Here is a 21,955-nt window from a genome sequence, read left to right on the forward strand (position 1 = left end):
TTCATGAAAACTACGTAGAAATGCTATAAAAAGTTTGTTTTGCGTCTGCCGACTTGGCGAAAATTGCGCAAATATATAAAAAAAAAGCGTTTTCAACATTATAGCTCGGCAACGGCGAAACTGGGAGCCACCATTTTGGGCTCGTCGTAAAGAGCATTTCTCCGCGTTCAAGTTCTCCGTTTCAGCTGGCTCCTCCATTCAGTAACAAGCGTACGAAAAACACGTTTTGGCTGCTTCTCGCGGTATACCGCAGAAGCAGCCAAAACGTGTTAATGCTCGCTTCGGATCGTCGTCTGCTGCTTGTGCGTCGCGAGGTCGCGGCTGTCGAAAATTGCGCTACTTAGTGACGCGTTCGCACTTGTTCTGTGTTTACGGGTCGACGATAATTTGGAACGCTTTAGTTGGGCAGCTGCAAGCGGAAGCTCAATCATCAGATTACGATAGCGCGCCGCACTCGTCGCGAACATCGCAGACGTGCGACTAATAGCGTTGACTCGTTGGACCCGCTGTTCGAGGTTCTTCTTATCAGCACTTCGAAGCTTATGACGAAGACCACCGCGGGACAACTCCTTGTACTCACAATCGAGCATGACGTACTTTGAAACATCGGGCACCGCGGCCACGCACATCGCAACCGAGCTTTCGATGTCGTGGTTAGGCCTAACTCCGCTCACGGTGCCGATGTACGAGCCAAATCCGAACTTTGCGGGCAAGAACATCGCGCTAGCGGACATGCGAAAGCGAAGAAGCAGTAATGTCCTTCGTCTCAAGCAACAAATCGCATTGCCCGCTGGCTCCTCAGAACCGCGGATGGGCATTTTGCGCATCGGCAGCGGACCCCCCGGCCAAGCTCGCCGCGCAGCGACCGCGCGGAGAAGCGGTGGCAGCGGCTCGCAATTTCGCGTGTCAGCGTCCCAAACGCAACACCAAGCACGCTGCGCGCCGTTTTTTTTTTGTCGCTACAGCTAGGCATAGCTGATCATTGACAGACCGGGGATCGGCGGCCTTCGTTCTTAAATCGGTACGTCGATATCCGCGGTGCGCTGCTCCCGTCCCGAAAGTATGCTAAGCGATGTTTGAAGTCGGAAGTTAATGACCGTGGTATAAAAGTCCGCTCTAAAGGAGTCCTGACCACCTTGCTGACCTGAAATTTTAGTCAATTATATCCGAATGTCCGTTGTACCAGAATCCGTTGTAAACGAAGCTCGATCAATGGAACTAATACGGAGGTCGGCATAACGCCGCAAATTGGTATGTAATATCCGAATGTCTGTTGTAAACAGATCCGTTGTAACGAGGTTATACTGTATTTGCTTTCATCATGAATTACCAACTCGCCCAACAATCAATCCTCCGAAAAGCAATTAAAGGAAGTAAGTGAGAATTTAGCAGAAAGGGGCTGGCATTGCACATTTACGATGCATTCAAAAGACTTTTCTGCCACGTGTTTCACAGTTTGCTACCTTGTCTCTAGGGTGGTCAGAAACTACAGAAGGAATCTGCATTATGCATCGTTACCTGCTCAGATGGTGAGATTTATACAGTAACGAGCACAGTTCCTGGCAGTCTGATGGAAGTTAATGACCATCTGACCACTTCACCTGAGCTCCTTGCTGAAAAGGTGATGATCATTTTGTTCGCTGGCTTTTTTACATATTCTTTGTATCGCTATATTATTGTCTGTGTTATATTTTATGGGTCTGAAAAGGCTAGGAATCTATGTTGTGGCATGCAGATATTTTTATGTTCTTTTGGCATATGTTCGGTGGGATGCTATGAATGAGTGAAGTAAATTAACATTCACCGAAAGAAAACTGGCTGCAGATACCTGTATATGCATAGGCATGGGCAGGATTCCCCATCAGGGGGGGGGGGGGGGCAAAGGTTCATCGCAGCGCCCCCCCACCCTACTAAGTCAATGTATGGGGCAGATTTTGCGCCCCCCTCCCCCCTCTTATGTGACTAGAAGTGTCAATGTACGGGGCAGAATTTGCACCCCCCCCTCTTATGTGATTAGGGGGGCGGCCGCCCCCCCTGTGCGCACGCCTATGTGTATATGTCATGACTTAAGGACGAATATTTTTTTTAGTAATGAAACGAGCAACAAACAAAAGGAGGAGTTACCTGCAATATTGAAATTTTATTTTCTTATTCAACAAGACGACTCAGCTCATTCTTTTTTTTATTCATACATTTATTCACTTGCTATCTGCTCAGTATTTCAACATTTGTGGTGTTTGGCTGCTGATGTCTAGATTGCGGATTCACTTTCTGGACACAGGAGCCCCATTCCAGCAGAGGCAAAAAGGAAAAACTGCTTTTGTTATCAGTGCGTGTTACATTCTCAGCCTTCCGCTGCAGTGCCTCTCATGGCTGCAGAGTTGCATTGTGATGTTAAGCCCTATGAGTCAACCATTAATCTATCATTTCCTCGCATGTTTATTATTGTTAGTGTCACATTGAAACTACCCATTAGTGGACATTAGCATTTTGATAGCTTTCAGATTACATTGTGCTGCTTAGACATCCGTGATGAAGCCGTTTGCATTTGATGTCTGCAGCCTTGGGCTGATACTTGTGACGAGAACTTCCACAATTTCTCTCAACAGTACAGAACAGATTATGAAAAGTTGAAAAACAAGCTTAGCGATTAACAGTGGTATTGCATGTTGCTTTGTGATACCTCATAATTATTGAGGTTTTTAAAATGCAAGTAATCCGGTTATGCGCACTTTGCGCAAATATGTATTTTTAGGGTTCGCAAAAACTCGCTACTATTTACACTCCAGCCATAACTGATATAACTTCCCCGTCGAATGACCTCGCCAGATGCTTGAGCCAGCTAAGAGTCAGTGAAAGGAAGTTTTTATTACGAATGGTGTTCACACATAAATGTATTTGGCTTGGCTCGTGCATATTGAGCGTAGCTGAACCAGTCAAAGGAAACGTCTATTGTATTTGTTGTGATGTAATCATCCACTAATGCAATCTTCATAATGATAAACACTGCATATGTGGTGTAGAGAGTGTATTTAAATGAGGGCAGCATTTTTTTTAAAAAGTGATGGATGTTTGTAGCTTGTTACGTGCGAAGTGCAATACTATTGTGTTCTGCAGAAAAACTGAGGAAGTCTCCATGCTCAAGCTTATTTCTGCAAAGCTGGCCAGCTTTGCAATATGCCCAGTGGTTTCACTCTCATTTATGAACTGAATTTCATGCTCTTGATAAGCCTACCTATGCATCTTGGAACTGTCACCAAGCCCTTGGTGTACTCTGTCCCAAATTTCTGGTAAATAATGAGGATATTTTGAACAGGCTGTCTCATAGCAGTTAACAGGCAAAATTCTAACACCAAGCTTGTGCATAAAGTTATGCAGTGCTGAAATAAACTGTGTGCTCTTGTCCTAGAGAAAGCTTTATACAATACAAATCATTGCTTGTGATGACCCTCCCTGGCTTAGCTACACCAATGCTGGTCAGCCCCGTTTATATGAATACCACTTCTGCATTATATATCCTGACTTTCGCTCTTTCAGCCATGGTCATCTGGCTACATTGCCATCGTTCTGCCTCCGCTAAAGATGGACACAGTACTTCTGGACACTATGATGTCGCCCGAAGCTTTTTTGGCGGCCAGGAAGGAGTTGATACCGATATGCTACATCTCTGATGAAGAAATGTTTGTTCATCAGCGATCACCTCTTATTATGGAGGATACCTAAATGTGTAAGGCCCTGCTCTCATTAGTGTGCTTCACTTTCTTCAACTTGTGCATTGGTGATAAAGCTTCCATGTGCTACGCTTATTTCAACAAATAAAGTGTCGTTCCTCTTTCTTATTTTTTGTGTTATTACCACAGCCGAGCTACAAATTCAGAAGGACGGTGCCGTTGCAGAGCACTGAAAAAAGAAACCATATCATGCCAGAAGTATATTGGTGTTGGCAGAGCTTACCGAGGCCCATTTTAAAATTGTTCAGTACCCCAAAAAATGCATGTTTTTTGTGCTCTCTACACTTAAGGCAATCATTCCACTTGGAAGACGTGCTGTTTTTCTTGGCGGAGTTGAAAACACCGCTCCTGTCATGTGTGGCAAAGATCTTGCCAGTAAGGGTCAAGCAGGTGCAATATTGAAACCTGCCAGTCGCTTTATTATAAAGCAAGACACTAGCAAGGTGGTGCAAAACTACTTAGGTTGAAATACGCAACGACTGTGTTTTCTGCCCTGTGGACCATAGTTCCTGTTTGTCTGCTGGTAGTGTAGTAGCGTTGTTTAAAGCACTGCAGTCGTTTCATAAATGCACAGCGCCGTTTTTTTTAAAATCGATTTTCAATTCATCTATAACTTCTGAAGCGGGATTACTTTTCATTGGCTTTCTCGGCCCTATATAATTGAAAGCACTCCTGCGTTAATGCACTAGGACAAAAGAAAAAGTGATGTTCCATTCAGCAACCTCTCTGTCTTTGTGAACTCTCTCGAATTCACAGAGCAGCAACAAATATTGCTGGTAAAAATGACTGAAAATTTAGCAAATGTAGCGTTCTATTAGAAATTTTAGGCGTTTGTGCTCCTCAGGTGCTAAAATAGGTATCGCATATTTTCGATGATGTCATAGCAGGGGCACGTCTAGGACAGTACCAAAGTAGTACCTAGTAAGGGTACTAAAACAAACACAGGGTTGCAAGGAGGTGCGCGCTCGCTCATTACATGCTTAATTTTCATATATGAAGACAGGGTCGTACCAGGGGGGGGGGGGGCGGTGACCCCCCCCCCGCTCCAAAGTTTGTCAATTTTGCATGTGTATATATACAGGCATGCACACACGAACATACATAAAGTATGGTTAACCCCAGGCATTCGAACCTGCATGTCTTGTGCAACTGAATAGCAAGATGTAGCAAAAGACCTGCTGAAATATAGAGCAGCCTTGCATGGCTACTTCTGTGTCGCAAAATAAATAAATCGAAGTCCCTAAGGCATGTGCGCACTAAAGAAACAAATGACATATTCTCGAAGTGATGGTCAATTCAAACGACAACGCGGGCGTCCGTTTTCACAACGTGCAGGCGAGCATACAGCCACTATACCTTTCAAAATGTGCCTTGAACATAGCAGGGAACAGCGCAGATACACGAGACAAGAGAGACTGACAGGACTCTTGTCTCATGTATCTGCGCTGTTCCCTGCTATGAAGCCAAGCCAACGAGCTCAAGTTTACACCCTTTTAAAGTACCTGGCACCTTGTGGCTCATCGCTATACAATCCCATGTAAAAGCAATTTGGTGGCTTCTGTTTGCATTCTTATTAGTATATGGCCCTTGTAGACAGACAGAGAGAGAGATAATAAAACGAGAGAAAGGCAGGAAGGTCAACCAGAATTGTAGCATCCGATTTGCTACTCTACACTAAAGGGAGGGGAAAGAAAGATGGAAAGGAAAGCGGAGAGAAGAGCAAGCGCGCGAGACAGCCGATTAACTACTGTATGGGTTAGTGCACAGAGGAAGCAGCCCGAATATTGCGTGTTAAGGGCTGCAGGGACTCGAGCACAGGTCCCAGCGGGAGGCTCGCGTTACGCCTTCGGTGTCCTTGTAAGTTTTGGGTGAATAACGTGCCATTACAGCAATTTGAGCTAAAGCTGGCGGCGCATACATCTGCATACAGACATCGCATCGTACGTAACACCGTCTGCGCTGCCATTAGGGGGGCTTCAGAATGTGACCTTGGCCACCTTAATTACGGCACTGCGCACGGATGCGCGACGGCGCCAGATCTTGGGCCATTACTGCACAACAGAGAAAGTAGTCGCAAGGACCAGGTTTTCTGGGCGAGGGTATGCGTAAGTCTCACCGAGGCAGTTTGGTACCGGCAGAAAAAAAAAAAAAATTGAGAGACAGAGAAGGAACGCAAGAAGGAAACGCCATGCAAGGACTTGTACGAAGCGCCAAGAAAAAAGGAGAAAGAAGCTGACAGAAAAGAAAGCGGCTGCGGCGGATAAGGAATTAGAAAGAGACCGAGCGCCAGACGAAATGCGAGCGTGCGCAGTGGCCATCTGTGGTCGCATGGCGTCCCGATTGGCTGGCGGGCACACGCACGGTGACAAGCTGGCGCGACTACGCCGTCGTGCACGGCAAAGTTGGCGCGCATGTGCGCCGCGCCCGGTGACAGGGTTGCCACGCGGAGAAGCGAGCGGCAGCAGCAGCAGCAAGAAACGTCCTCGGACGCTATAATGGAGACAGCTCGCGGACGAGGCTCGTAACTCGTCTGTCTGCAGCCGCCGATGCACCCACATGCGGTCCACATCGCCGTCTGGCCTCAAAAGTGAGTGCTCATTTACTTCCCACCAACACTCTCCACAAAGTTAGCCCTGCACTGTTGGGCCGTGCACTGTCGTTGTATGCCGGGCATTACAGCGTATACTCTTCGGCGACAGATGACGTCTACAGGATGTGCTGCGTGACTCCCAAGGGTGCAGTTTTTTCCATACTTTTGAGAGAGGGGTCTGATGTTATGGCGGTGGTTGATGATGAATGCACATACGATTTCGATTACTAGTAGTAATAATAAATTTATCCGCGTACCACCGGTTAGCGTTCTCATGACGGGTCTTTTCTATATATATTTTTTAACAAGCGTTGACATACGCATCTCATTACCTGACACTCACGGAGATTGTAGTAATGCATGCAACTCCAGTACAGTTTAAGCTGGATACATAATGAACCAAAAAATATTTCGACGTGACCTTGGCCACCTTATAATTGCAGCGCCGTGATTGTGGGTCGACTGTGTTCGCTCCGATAGTGAAACGCCAGCACTTAATATGATTTGTTCCCTTCAATAATCTTTAAAACTTTGGTGGCGAAGGAGAACTATGTTAGTTAGCCACGTGCTGTACGCTCAAGTTTTAAGAGGAAGGAAATCGGGGGAGGGGGGGGGGTAGTCAGGACATTCGGACATCACCTGCTGGTTTGGCAGATGACCACGCATGCATAGGTAATGTATGATTGCGCCCCCCCCCCCTCCAAAAAAAAAATTCTTGCTACGTTACTGGTGGCGTGGTATGCTGATTTCACTGCTAATGTCGACAACTTCTGACTGAATTCAACCGGTCTCGGGCAGAGGCTTTTCTTATATATGCTACAGACTATTTTACGAGTGGGTTTCGGGGCCGCCATACTGCATGGGCTGTTAACCTTATCGTTTTGTATCTTGAACAACAAAACGAACAGCGCTAACGGTGGACGTATGCGCATGAAAACGGTCTGGTTGGTATACATTCGACGTTTCCTTACCTTATCAATTCACGTCACGAGGTACAAAAATAAGAAAACATTCGTTTAACAGCCCAAGGTGGCGGCGCCCACATGTCTTACGTAAAATCGTCTATAGCAACTTTCGCGCAGTCCAGTTGCATAACCAAGATAAAGCAGAGGTGTACGCTTTTTGCGAATGAGCGAAAGCATTGCGCAACGCTACTGATTCTTTACTGCTCTTACCAGGGGCGTAGGCAGAAATATTTTTCGGGGGGGGGGGGGCACCTTCATGATCTGAAGTGAGGGCAGGGCAGGTAGATGTGGTCGAGTGTCATTTTGTGCTGTGTATGCCATGACAAAAGAATTAGGGGGGCGGGGGGACGGGCCCGGTGTGACCCCCCACCCTGGCTACGCCACTGACGCTTATCTGGATTCTGTCGGTACATTTCAAACCTTTTATGTGAACTTTCATGAGGCGGCAGCCATTATCTAAAAAAGAATTAAAAAAAGAACATTGTGCACACTTGACCTCACTCAATGATTTAATGAATTGCAATGAATGAACGAGGGAAATTGTAGAAGCGTCTGAGATAGCTAATGCAGGTGATGAATGTGTCGGCATGCCGTTATTGTTTCATCTAAGAAAAGAGCTTGATTTTTTGGCATAGACGACACGTGGCTGTTTTCTTTCTTTCTTCCTGCCGTTCTTTTTTTTTTTTTTTTGCAGCTAGAGATGCGTGTTTAGGCTCACGATTTGCAATAAAGCATTAGTTTAAAGTTGGCGCTTGTCCTGTCATCATATCGTCCCCTGTTCGTTCTTTTTTTTTTTGCGCTATGGTTTGCAGTGCTATGAGCTACCAACACACCCAAACTTCCTCCCTTCTGCAATAAATGAGTTGTCGACAAAATTTTCTTCATTAGTTCACATGATTAATTCATATGCTTCGTTTGCGTCGAAAGAAATTGCGTAAATTACGGAATAACTGTCCAATGTTCAATATCTAAAGAACGAGAACTGGTGCTACTTGCTCGCACAGTTCGCCGCACGAAATTTACGGATTGCAGTCGTATGGCATTACCTACTGGCTGTGCTTATTATTATTATTTATCGGAAGCCTTTACATATAGCTTGTATATATGTTTTGGCCTTCGCACGAAAACTGCATCGATAAACGGTGCCTCCTCTACTGCGAGGATGGTCCCAGTGTACATTTTCGTCTTGGGAATACAAGATGCGTGCCTGCCTCGTTCCGTCACGCTTGCCTCGTTATTTTGTAACAACGAGCAAGAGCTAACATCGCTGTTGATTTCCTCTTTGTAGTGCCGGCGAGAACGAAGGGTGAATAGCTGCGAAATTTATTTTTCGGACGGCCATGGCTGCCGTCTATCGAGGTCACGCAACATAAAGTTTCACTTGTGCAATTTGAGGAGGCAAAACGTGTATCGAAAGGTACCACATTTTCGTGTGTCAGGACTCGGGGATCGCTTGCGGCTTATGCGTGTTGGTCGAAATTCGTGCAAAGGATTCTTGACAGGAAGGGTTTTCTTTTTTGACTGCAAGGCTCCGAGATCAATGACGTGAAATCAGCAAACTCTTCACAACATCATTTCCCCCCCCACAGGCTCATCGAAGTGTGGCATGTTGATGCTGCTGCTGCGGCATTATATAGACTAAAGTCGTCAGAAGGTCTGTCATTTATGTAAAATTATGTAGCTTAATGATGACTTCAAAGGACGAACGTCTTGCATTTCGTGCCCGTGTTGCGACGACGACTCCACTAATCGGTCACTGATTTTGATCAGCCGACTGAATGCTGTTGAACCTCTCAAGGTAATTTCTAAGTATTGTGTGAAAAGCAGCGAAAAAATCCGCACTAATTTTGACCATGTGGGGTTGCTCATATGCATCCGCAAGTTAAGTGAAACTGTATACAGGCATTCGTGGTCATGCATAGCAAAGAAGATTACCGAAATTCTTGTGTAGCAGCACGCAGCTGCGTAGGCTGGCACGTCAAATTTCAGTAACGAAGTGCTGGAAGGGAACCACAACACGTACCATCAAGACGCGCTACACTGCATTGCGCATGCCCTCGCAATGGTTAAAAAAAAATTACACCATCTCCCGCTAAAGGGGACCATGAGGCGATGCGAAGCAGCGTTTCGGCATGTCGAGCCCGCGTTTCAGAGGGGGAGTGGAGAGGAGGTGTGTGGAGAGGGTTCGCGCATGCGCAATAAGGGTGGTCACGCCGCACACCACTACCCGATTGCACTCCGCCATAAGCTGCTTCGCACCTAAAATAGCGTAGCTTGCACTGGAGGCGCAATGCTGAAGAGACAGCGGAGCTGATGGGCACATACATGTAGCCCTGGCTTTTGCTAATTTTGCTAAGCATTGCAAATTTTCTTATTCTTCCTCTATTTCCTTCTCCTTCGCTCTTCTCTCTGTTTTTATGCCCTTTTTATTTCTCAGTTTATTCGATATATTTATTTTTCTCTCTTTCTCTCTATTTTTCGCTTGCTTCCTCCTTTCTATCGTTCTCTCTCTCTATCTCTCACACTATTTCTTTCTCTCTCTTTCTCATTCTTTCTATGCTGCGCTTTACTCTCTCCCCTCCTCCTTTCCCTCCTCCTCACCATCACATCTCTCCTCACGCTGACTTCCCTTTCCCACCCTCTTGCTATACTATACTATACAATGCTATATAATATGCTCTGCTACCGTGCCTTGATAGCCAGTGGCACTGGTTAGGAGGCTCGCCTTCGGATCGAGAGTATGCGGGTTCGGATCCCGCTTCGTGAAGAATTTTTCTTCGCGAAGAATTTCTCTCGTTTTTATTTCCAACTCTTCCTTTCTCTCTGTGTGTACTCGTTCTCTCACCCATCAGGATTATTACGGGCCACGCTGGAGAAATCGGGGCACGTGTTCTGCGAGTGAAGCATAATAGGACGAAGGTGAATGAGATGACGTAGAGAGCGCGTGCCGGTTCATGATGAACATTTCTGTTTCCGACAGACAAATCACGGTGAATTTAAACAGCTTCGCCGTTAAGAAAAAAAAAAAAGCATTGTCGATGATGCATTTTGACGCCTTCTTCCTCTATATAGTGGTTGGTCGACAAGTACTCTGATGTGAGTAACCTTGGTTCGCTCTATCGCAGGCTTTTTTTTTTTTTTCAACCTCCTCCACTCCGCCCCGTGACATCATTCACTGTTTCATAAATAGAAGCCCCTGCATTGCACTTTATACATGGACTTCACGAAAAAAGCAAGTCCTCTTCGATTGCATACGCATTAACACTATCCTCACGCCGCGGACGCATGTTTATTTTTCTTTCTTCATTATTTCTCTTCCCTTTGATTTCGACACACTTGCTAACGCGTGCTAGCTATGCAGATACCTTTCCTCGCGCGCAGACCTCATATTGTCAATGCCAGCTGGCAAGACGCTCGCCACATACGAGTATATAGATATATAGATACGATGGGAAAACGGCTCGTCTCGGCCTGTATCGATACGGGTGCTGTATAGCTTAACTGCCCAAACACCTATAATGTCCGAGCCGTATGCGGGCGACTGCCATTTCATTTGGCATTCGTGCCGCATAGAGGGGCTATTTTCGGCGTGCCATGCATGCACGCATCTAATTGCGCGCTTTCCTAAACGTGGAGTCTTGTGCCAACAATGAGCGCTGCTTTGAAGTCCGCTCTGTTTGAATGAGCCAGAAATAGCCGGTATCGCAGCTATTTCTAGAGACGCTAGGAGTGTGTGAAGTTGAATTGATGGTGCAAATGCTCGGACAGGGACGAATTAGAACACAGGACGTGGACAAGCGCACAGGGTGCTCTTGTCCGCGTCCTGTGTTCTTCGTCCCTGTCCGAGCATTTGTGCCGTCAATTCAACTTCAGCCATGTACCAACTAGCCCTACAGCAAACGCTCCTACGCTAGGAGTGCATTGCAGCTGTTGCATATGGGGAACGGCCGTGTTCTATACGGGAACATAAAAAGTCACAGTTTTGACGCAAGGGCGAAGCAATGAATGCGATAGCAAGAAATTGGAATGTCACACAAAGAACGAGAAGGAAAGACGATGACTTTTAAGGGCGCGTTTCTTAGTTAGACACAATATTAATGAGAACTAACAGACAATAATGCATTATTGTCTGTTAGTTCTCATTAATATTGTGTCTAACTAAGAAACGCGCCCTTAAAAGTCATCGTCTTTCCTTCATTCATAGCGAGAGTCTCGTTCTGGCAGACTTGATGCCTTCAGGTTATGCGAGGGGTTATTGGTCAGCTGCCAGCTCGTAAAAAGATCACGTGCTACGTGACGCCAACAAGGCAGAAAAAGTGTTCCACACCTGAAAAGAACGCACAGACATACACAGGACAAGCGTGAACTAAAAACTGCCACAGTTGTTACGTCTTTGTGCTCGAGGAACGCATTGCAAGTGTCGACAATGGAGAATCGGACGCTCTTGGGTATTTCTTTTTCTTTTAAACTACGGCGCTTGGAGTGACCCCTCTGCGTTTCCTGCAACGAGGGGGTGTCCGACGCGAGGTGTGCCCGGTGTTCTTTGTTTGTTTTTTTTCCTTCCACATCACGAGTGGGTACAAAAAGGGGCCACTTTGTCGTGCGCGTCTCTAGGGGAGTTTTCAAATTGAAAGAAAATGTAGGAGCGTTGCGTGTAGGAAACACGCTCAAGCTCCTCCGAGATTCGCTTGCCACAAGCGGTAGATGGTGTATATAAATAGCTCGCCCTTATTTCGCCGGCTCATGCATGGGGCATGGTTCAGTTGTCTAACACAGCGCGCTGGGGAGCGAGAGGTTAATGGTTCGAATCCCCGGTCAGGTGCTTCGGAACTTTTTTCTTCTGCCTAATTCGAAGGTCGCAGGTTCGGTCCCTGCCCGCGGCAAGCTATCTTTTCGTCCACTTTTCTTTCTTCACAATTACCTTACATTTATTACTAGAAACATCCCCTATACTTTCCTTGGCATTATTGTCTGTTAGTTCTCATTAATATTGTGTATAACAAAGAAAACGAGCCCTTGAAATTAACACTTCTTTCCTTCATTCATAGCGAGGGTCTCGTTCTGGCAGACTTGATGCTTTCAGGTAGTATGCGAGGGATTATTGGTCAGCTGCCAGCTCGTAATAAGTTCACGTGCTACGTGACGCCAACAAGGCAGAAAAAGAGTGTTCCACACTCGCCGTCATGGCTACTGGCGGCGCTGACTGACGCTCCCACGTTTAAATGCACACATTTACCCTATAAAGTGGACGGGGGGATGGCCGCCGCGGTAGCTCAGTTGGTAGAGCATCGGACGCGTTATTCGAAGGTCGCAGGTTCGGTCCCTGCCCGCGGCAAGCTATCTTTTCGTCCACTTTTCTTTCTTCACAATTACCTTACATTTATTACTAGAAGCATCCCCTACACTTTCCTTGGCATCATTGTCTGTTAGTTCTCATTAATATTGTGTATAACAAAGAAAACGAGCCCTTGAAATTAACACTTCTTTCCTTCACATATATATATATATATATATATATATATATATATATATATATATATATATATATATATATATATATATATATGTCAGCGATATGACGGCGATGGCGACGGCAAGAAACAGCCGAGAGTGTCCGTGTAATTGCTATCGCAATAATGTGTGCTGTTCATACACAGGTCCAGAAATGGAATTCCGGATGTCTTGACACACATGTCGTGGTTTGCGTGCGCATCACAGCCATAGGACAAGTGACAAACTCATGTAGTCCATCTTCGCAGCTGTTACTGTGGCCTTAGAACGCTCATTATATAGGATTCGAATAAATGTATTAATTTTATTAATGGAAAGCATTTGTGCAATTATCATCATCAACATACCAGTTCCTTTGGAAAATCTAGATGCGAACCTTGTTCTGGTCACGTAACGTTTGGCAGAGCTCAATAATAACCATCGCTTTCTCGGTGCGCGTCAATCTTCTGACGCCTTGTCAGAATGTCGTATTGTGGTAGGAATACAAAGTGGCTACCTTGGCATCAATTTATAGTAGTGGCAACTCTTCCATGCTAGTGACTTTTTATGCGATTTTTGATCTGAACTGAACTATTTAAACATGAACAGTAATATAGCTAATGGATGTCACAGGCCATGCGCCGACAATACATCACGCATTATTAGCATAAATTTACAATTTTATATCGAGTACTCGATACGTTTGTAAAGTCTGTGTTGTATGCTTCTTGGTGGTGCACATGGTGCCATGGTGGTGTTGCAACAGATGGCTACATAACTGGCAGTCTTTTTTTTTTCCTCGGAACCTTACACATTGTTAGCAGGAGTATAGCAAGCGTTGGCCAGCGCGATTGTAAAAAAAAAAAAAAAAAAGCTTCTGAGTCTTTTTATTCAGTTTTTTGTAAAACCTGTTCGTATTGATCTTTCTCTTTAATGTATACGTTATAACTGTTTGTGTTTAGCTAGGATATTTGCATGGGGGCTCTTCAGTAGCCAAGCTTCCCGTATTGTTATTAACGAACGAGAGTACAACAATGAATGAATGAATAAATGAACTGTTTATTTCAAAAACAGGATAGCTTCTATAGCCTAAGTGAAGAAAGGTGAGAGCGAAAAAGTCAGTTTCGCCGCAACGGTGAAGCAATGAATGCGATAGCAACAAACTAGAATGTCATACGAAGAACGACAGGCAGCTCGATACTTGCAGCGCACCGCTGAAAAGCAATGGACTCACGAAAACAACACACACAGGACGACGGCGAACTAACAACAGTCACAGCTCGACACTTGCAGCGCGATGCTCAAACGCAAGAAAGGACGCTCGAGAAGAACGCTCAGGTATACACAGGACGAGCGCGAACTAAGAACTGTCACAGTTGTCACTTCTTCGTGTTTGAACAGCGCGCTACAACCCAACGCTCTTAGATCTTTTTTCTTGAAAACTGCGGCGCGTGGAGTGACCCCTCCGATCGTTCAGCCACCATGGGAATGATGAGTAGTACACGGATTTGCCTAGTCTTCGTACTCGCGGGCTTCGAACGCACTTGTGGCTTTGTTTATTGCTGTGTTTTGCTTTTCTTTCGGATAAAAGAATGGATAAAAAAATGAATTCGTTAGCCTAAAAAAGTTATAGTGTTGAAGTGGAACTGCTGACTTTTGCTCCGCGTGGCCTGCATCTGCTTTGTTGCAAAGCGAAGTTCGTTTTGCGACAAAGCGGATGCAGGCCACGCGGAGCCAAACGCAGGCGAAAGAATGAGGTTTAGACAAATCCGTGTACTACCCACCATTCCCATGCTGGCTGAAGCGCCATGCGTTGCAGCTCCCATAGACAGTAGCGCCAGAGTTCCCTCTAGTAAGTATTGTAGGAAACTCTATGCCCTGAACACGGCCGGTCTAGAGGCGCGCGCTCAGCGAGCGCGCGCCTCTAGACCGGCCGTGCCCTGAACAACCAGTGGCGCGTGACCGCGAGTTGTTTAAAGCGGCGCGCTGCGGCGTGAGGGGTCGCAGGTACGAGTCGCGGAGGCGCGCTTAAAAATTTTTGTTAGGAGCTTGCTCCTTTTGCTGGGGGGGTTGTCTCTTGTCCCTCCTGCCGTTTACGCTAGTTCTCATTGCTCCCGCTAGAGGCGCAGCTGTGCCCTCCGTTGTAGAGTTACTGTATATGCTACCTTAAAGGTAGCATATACAGTAACTCTACTCCGTTGATTCAAGGAAGCGTGCTCCGCCGAGAGCGCAGCACGCGCCCTTGAATCGTGCACTTGAAAATAAAAAGAAAAACAAACAAACAAAAAGAAAGAAAATCTCTAGTTTGATAGGAGACCGCTAGAGGGTCGCGCCTTAGATAGCGCTCGCTCTTGGCGCGCTTCCTTTCTCTTTCGCCGGACATCACTCAGTGCACTTCACTACCGCTACTCATCATGAACACTGGCATCGCGAGCCCTCGCTACTGCCGCCGCCTCGGTGCTGGTAGTGGCTTGTGCTTGCTGTCGGCGCTGGCGCGCGATGCCGAAGCTAAACGGGCTCGTCGACAAGCGGACCCGGAGGCGGCACGGGCCCGCGAGGCCGCAGCGAAGAGGGCGCAAACACAAGCGGACCCCGAGCTGAGAGCCCGCGAAGCAGAAGAAGCCATTATAATAAAAGGAAAACGTTCCCCCGAGCTTATGTGATCCATAAATAAGCTCTTGAACAATATGTATATACTGCATCAATATGTAAATTTGTGTGCATAGTGCATCGATATGTAAATTATAAACATTGTGTATATAATGTGCATATAAATCACACCACAACTCCCGAGTCACTTCTTTATGTGATGATGATTGAGCAGAAGCGTTCAACCATTTGATCATCATGGCTGGATGTAGGCGCGTAGGCCTGTACCACCTTCATCTTGTACCTCTTATTAAACTTAATTACGATACATATCACCCTCTCATTAATGCTATAGTATTCCTCTATATTGCCAGCTATATCTTTATGAATAAGGAACCCCACTCCTAGTTCTCTTCTGTCAGCTAAGCCACGATAGCATAGGACGTGTCCGTTCTTCAGCACTGTATAAGCCTCCTGTGGCCTCCTAACCTCACTGAGCCCTATTACATCCCATTTAACACCCTCCAATTCCTCGAATAGTACAGCTAGACTCGCCTCACTAGATAAAGTTCTAGCGTTATACGTAGCCAAATTCAGATTCCAATGGCGGCCTGTCCGTACCCAGAGATTCTTAGCACCCTCTGCTGCGTCGCAGGTCTGACCGCCGCCTTGGTCAGTTGCTTCGCAGCCGCTGGGGACTGAGGGCCGAGGGTTAATTGGTGTATTCATGTGGGAGGTAGTGGCCAAGTACTACACCAGGGTGGCCAATCCTGCTCTGGTGAGGGAGTGCATTGCTGGCTGTGGTCGCCAGTGAGGCTGCACCCCAGGCCTTTTGAGTAAGGTAAAGACACAGTATACTGTACTGATGGGCGACTTTAATGCAAAGGTAGGCAAGAAGCAGGATGGAGATCATGCAGTTGGGGAATATGGCATCGGCTCTAGAAACGCCAGAGGGGAGTTACTAGTAGAGTTTGCAGAACGCAATAATTTACGCATCTTGAATACCTTCTACAGAAAACGGGCTACTCGTAAGTGGACGTGGAGGAGTCCTAATGGCGAAACTAAAAATGAAATAGACTTCATAATGTGCGGCCACCCGGGCATTGTACAGGATGTGGAAGTAGTTAACAAGATCCGATGCAGTGACCATAGAATGGTAAGATCTAGAATTCAGCTTGACGTGAGGAAGGAACGGCAGAAACTGATACGCAGGAAGCCGATTAATGAACTAGCTCTGAGAGGGAAAGTTGAGGAATTCAGAGTTTCACTTCAGAATAGGTACGCGGCTTTAACCGAGGAAACCGACCTTAGCGTTGACGCAATGAATGATAATCTGACTAGTATCATCAAGGAGTGTGCAGTGGAAGTCGGGGGTACAGTTGTTAGACAGGACACTGGTAAGCTATCCCAAGAGACGAAAAACCTCATTAAGAAACGCCAAGCTATGAAAGCCTCAAATGCAACAGACAAAATAGAGCTGGCGGAGCTTTCGAAGTTAATCAATAGGCTTAAAGTAGCCGACATAAGAAAGTATAATATGGAGAGAATTGAGCATGCTCTAAAGAACGGAAGAAGCCTCAAAGCTATGAAGACAAAACTGTGCATAGGCAAAAATCAGATGTATGCATTAAGGGATAAGGAAGGCAAGGTCACAAACAATATGGATAGAATAGTTGAGGTAGCGGAAGAGTTCTACAGAGATCTGTACAGCAGCCGAGCCATTCAGGATGATAACGTAAGAAGGAGTAATAGCGCAGAGGAATCTGACATCCCACCAGTATTGACAGGAGAAGTAAAGAAAGCCCTAAAGGGAATGCAAAGAGGCAAAGCAGCTGGTGAGGATCAGGTAACATCAGACCTGTTGAAAGACGGTGGAGAGATTATGTTAGAGAAACTGGCCACCCTGTACACGAAGTGCCTCTCGACGGGGAGGATACCAGAATCTTGGAAGAATGCCAACATCATCTTGATCCATAAGAAAGGGGACGTCAAAGACCTGAAAAATTACAGGCCCATAAGCTTACTGTCGGTTGTCTACAAGCTATTTACAAAAGTAATTGCTAACAGAATTAATACGACATTGGAGTTCAATCAACCAAGGGACCAGGCAGGATTTCGTACAGGATTCTCAACAATAGACCATATTCATACTATCAATCAGGTGATAGAGAAATGCGCGGAATACAACCAACCCCTATACATAGCCTTCATAGATTACGAGAAGGCATTTGATTCGGTGGAGACATCAGCAGTCATGCAGGCACTGCGGAATCAAGGCATCGACGAAGCCTATATAAACATAATGGAAGAAATCTACAGCGGATCCACAGCCACTATAGTCCTCCATAATGAAAGCGACAGAATCCCAATAAAGAAGGGCGTACGGCAGGGAGACACGATCTCTCCAATGTTATTCACCGCGTGTTTACAGGAGGTTTTCAGGGCCCTAGATTGGGAAGAGCTAGGGATAAGAGTTAATGGAGAGTATCTCAGTAACCTACGATTCGCTGATGACATTGCATTGATGAGTAACGCGGGAGACGAATTGCAGCTCATGATTACTGAACTAGATACGGAAAGTAGAAGAGTAGGTCTGAAAATTAATATGCATAAAACTAAAGTAATGTGGAACAATCTTGGTAGAGAACAGCGCTTTGCGATAGGCGGCGAGACACTGGAAGTTGTAAAGGAGTACGTCTACTTAGGACAGGTAGTAACCGCGGAGCCGAACCATGAGAGTGAAATAACTAGAAGAATAAGGATGGGTTGGGGCTCATTCGGCAAGCATTATCAAATCATGAATGGTAATCTACCACTATCCCTCAAGAGGAAGGTATATAACAGCTGCATCTTACCGGTACTTACCTACGGAGCAGAAAGCTGGAGACTTACAAAGAGGGTTCAACTTAAATTGAGGACGACGCAGCGAGCGATGGAAAGGAAAATGATAGGTGTAACCTTAAGAGACAGGAAGAGAGCAGAGTGGGTCAGGGAACAAACGGGGGTTAATGACATCATAGTTGAAATCAAGAAGAAGAAATGGATATGGGCCGGGCACGTAGCACGTCGGCAGGATAACCGGTGGTCATTAAGGGTAACTGACTGGATTCCAAGAGATGGCAAACGCGTGAGGGGGAGACAGAAAATTAGGTGGGTAGATGAGATTAAGAAGTTTGCAGGTATTACGTGGCAGCAGAAAGCACAGGACCGGGTTGATTGGCGGAACATGGGAGAGGCCTTTGCCCTGCAGTGGGCGTAGACAGGCTGATGATGATGATGATGATGACTGAGCAGATGTAGAGAGGATTCACGGTTTACCGAATTTAACCTCTGGAGCAAGCTCCTTCATCATTATTCACTTCGTGGATATGCTGTGATTTCTTTTCTTCTGATTTCTTTTTCTTTATGGCTTTTATTTATATATACATACATATACATATCCTTGACATGACTCCAACGGCGACGGCAAAAAACAGCCGAGAGTGTCCATATAATTGCTATCGCAATAAAACGAAACAAACAAATCGTCCAATTAATCTGACAACGCCAGTCTTTCTTGCAAATTCTTTGAGAATCGGGAGACGATTCGAAGTCTCCGCCTGTGGATTATTATTCTAGCTGTCGAGTGATGATATGATGGGTGCGTATCTCTTGCGAACGCTGTTGAATGAAGGAAGCCCTGGTGAAAATTCAAGTTATTCTGTGCGCACGGGAATTGCCGCAAGTACTATTGTTAAATCCGAATGCAACCTCATGTAAGAATTCAGTAAGTTGAGTGGCATAGGACAACCCCGTGCGAAATCCATGCTGGGTTGGTATGAAAAAAAAAAAAAACATTGCTATGAAGGTGCTTAATGAGAGAAGAGCAAATAATATGTTCCAATGTTTTACAACAAACAGATGTCAAAGATACCGGTCTATAATTGCTTACCAAATCACGAGAGCCGCTTTTAAATATATGAGTTACGTTTGCATTTCCCATTCACTAGGTAATTTTTGAGAACTTACTGACCTGTTAAATAAATCAACCAATATAGGAACGATCCTGTGGGAACAGCGCTTCGAGATATAATTCGATATACCATCTGGACCGTGAGCAGAATGATGATTAATGTTGCGCAAACGATCCCTATCTCCAGCCTCATCTGCAACGATGTCATTCATTTGAGGTAAGTGTACAGATAGTTCAGTTTCCGGTGTATGACGACATGCTGTAAAGACGGAGTGAAAATATTTGTTGAAACAATTAGCTTTTTGTGTGTGTTTGTCATCAGTTAATGTATCATCGGAGTTGGAATGCCATCAATTTCTTTTCTGTTACTTTTGACGCGTCGCCATAACTCCTTTGGATTATATCTCATTTTTTCAGCCATACGACATGCTGTAAAGACGGAGTGAAAATATTTGTTGAATCAATGAGCTTTTTTTGTGCGTGTGTCATCAGTTAATGTATCATCAGAGTTGGAATGCCAGCAATTTCTTTTCTGTTACTTTTGATGCATTGCCATAACTCCTTTGTGTTAGATCTCATTTTGTCAGCCAATGACGATAAGTATTCTTTTTGCTATCCTTAATTCTTAATTCTGTTCTTCTACCTTAATTCTTGTTTTAATGTTTTAGTTGAAGTTCAAAGCTTCTCATATAAGTCCTGGTTTCGTGTTTTTTTTTAATGCCTTGTATACTCCGGCCCTCTTTCCTATTGACAATTGCAGTTCCCTATTAATCCAAGGTTTATCCATTCTGCGTCTAGATGATACCATCCTCGAGGGAATGTATTTTGCTACTAAAGAGACGAGTTTGTCGTGGAACGAGACCCATAGAAATTCTATGCTGTAGTGGCTGTTGCATTCCACCAGTAATGGCAAGAATATCTGTGGCATCGTAATTACCCTGTTCATACATAAAAATCTTTCTCACGCAATTTTTGCTAATGTGTAACTTCTTGCATACTACTGTTGCGTGTACGACTTCATGATCGCCTATCCCAGGTGCAGCCGTTACCGTTTCAACGAATTCGTCATTGTTGCTAAAAAAGGAGATCTATAACGTACTCTCTCGAGCTGAGCCGTGACGCGTTGGGAAATCGACATACTGAGCGAGTTCATTGTTCCGTGTTAGCTAAATGAAGGCAGAGTGAAGTGCTGAGCCGCTCGTCACTACAGGATATCGATTACACAGTGTAACGTCAGGCATGTTAAAATCACCACCAAGCCGCGGCGGCTGCATTTTCGATGGAGGCGAAAATGTTTGAGGCCCGTGTACTTAGATTTAGGTGCACTATTAGCCCCGAGAAGTTGGGGTGGCGCCGCCTGGTGGGAGGCCTGGATGACGTCACGGCAAGGACTCTTCGACGCCCGCCGTGACGCACCGGCATATCATGCGCTTGCTCCGTACGCTGTTCCGCTGTTTGCGCTTGCTTTTTGCCTGTCTCAAGCTTCAGAAGAATGACGAAAACAGCATCGATAATGTTCCTAGTAAAACGACAAAAAGCTATACATTTTTTTTCTTCACAGTCGCCAACGGTGCCCGTGCTCCCTCGTGTATACTTTGAAAGGGGTGATCAGGTTTGTTGTCGTGTCGCGCTGCTAACTTCGGGGATGGGTTTGATGCCCGATTCAGCAGCCGCATTCCGATGGTTGTGCTAAGCAACATCCCTCTGCTCAGATACAGGAGCACGTTAAAGAATTCGACGTGGTCGAAATTAATCTGCAACGTACCTCACAATCATGTCGTAGTCTTGGCACGCAAGACACTTTATTCACATTATTAGGTTACGTTGTTCACGGGCGATTAATTTAAAAAATATGATGGCTAAGCCTCCACAAGTGTTATTTGCATCGGACGCATCTGCGATCTGCGGACAGCGTTTTTGCCGGTGTGCCAAGCCCCGCGCACGATTACAAAAACGCATGCAGTATTGAGTTTGGCAAAATATCTCGAAAGCGCTCGCCTGAGGATAACGCTGCAGTTGTGCTTGTATTTCTTGTGTACTCGCTCAGTGATCGTGTTGTTTACTTTCACATATTCCTCGCAATAATTTCGGGGCTTCATTTCACTACAAAAACAAGTTGAGGTTAACTGCGGAAACTTCTTATTGCTGTCAGATTGTGTCTTCATGCAGAATCGCAGCAACGGCGCTGTTACACTTGTATACGAGTAAGTACTAGTTTAGATAGCCAGCTCGTAAATTAATTTTCCCTTCATTTGATTTACCCATGAGCATCATCAACCTTTATGCGGACATGACGTGCCGACCATTCATTGACTCACTGAGGCGAAGGACGTTTAATACGTGGACCACGTTGCTGAGAACGCCATCGAAACAGTTCAGAACGCTCATTTCGACTTTCAGGCATTTGTTTTGCAGACGATTGCTATCAACAGTGCTCCCACGTGAATTTAACATTCCGCTTGTGACCCGGAGGTTGATCGGATCAGCAGTTCATTGATATAGGGGTATACGGCCACATAATCCCAGACGAGTGTTGAGAAGAAATGTTTACGTAATCCAAGTATACCAACATCTCTGCATTTCCAAAAACCGTTGTGTGTGTGTGGCAATATTATTTTGTTTATTTTCCGAATATGTT

At 45.5% G+C, this 21,955-nt stretch overlaps 2 protein-coding genes across 3 annotated transcripts in view; both read left to right on the plus strand.

Annotated features, from left to right (window-relative positions):
* LOC119387095 (protein Abitram) overlaps window positions 1-3,833 on the plus strand; it is a 48,602-nt gene extending 44,769 nt beyond the window's left edge. The window contains exons 4-5 of one of the 2 annotated variants that reach the window (XM_037654403.2): window positions 1,475-1,621; window positions 3,538-3,833. In XM_037654403.2, the coding sequence (XP_037510331.1) occupies window positions 1,475-1,621; window positions 3,538-3,723 (333 nt within the window). In that variant the 3' untranslated portion in view covers window positions 3,724-3,833. The remainder of the gene's footprint in view (window positions 1-1,474; window positions 1,622-3,537) is intronic. The other variant, XM_049413374.1, reaches the window with a different exon arrangement.
* The window catches only part of LOC119387099 (ORM1-like protein 3), a 465,457-nt gene that overhangs the window by 223,894 nt on the left and 219,608 nt on the right, over window positions 1-21,955 (plus strand). The gene's annotated exons all lie outside the window — the stretch shown is intronic.

Source organism: Rhipicephalus sanguineus, chromosome 3 (assembly GCF_013339695.2).
Source record: "Rhipicephalus sanguineus isolate Rsan-2018 chromosome 3, BIME_Rsan_1.4, whole genome shotgun sequence".
Lineage (NCBI taxonomy): Eukaryota > Metazoa > Arthropoda > Arachnida > Ixodida > Ixodidae > Rhipicephalus > Rhipicephalus sanguineus.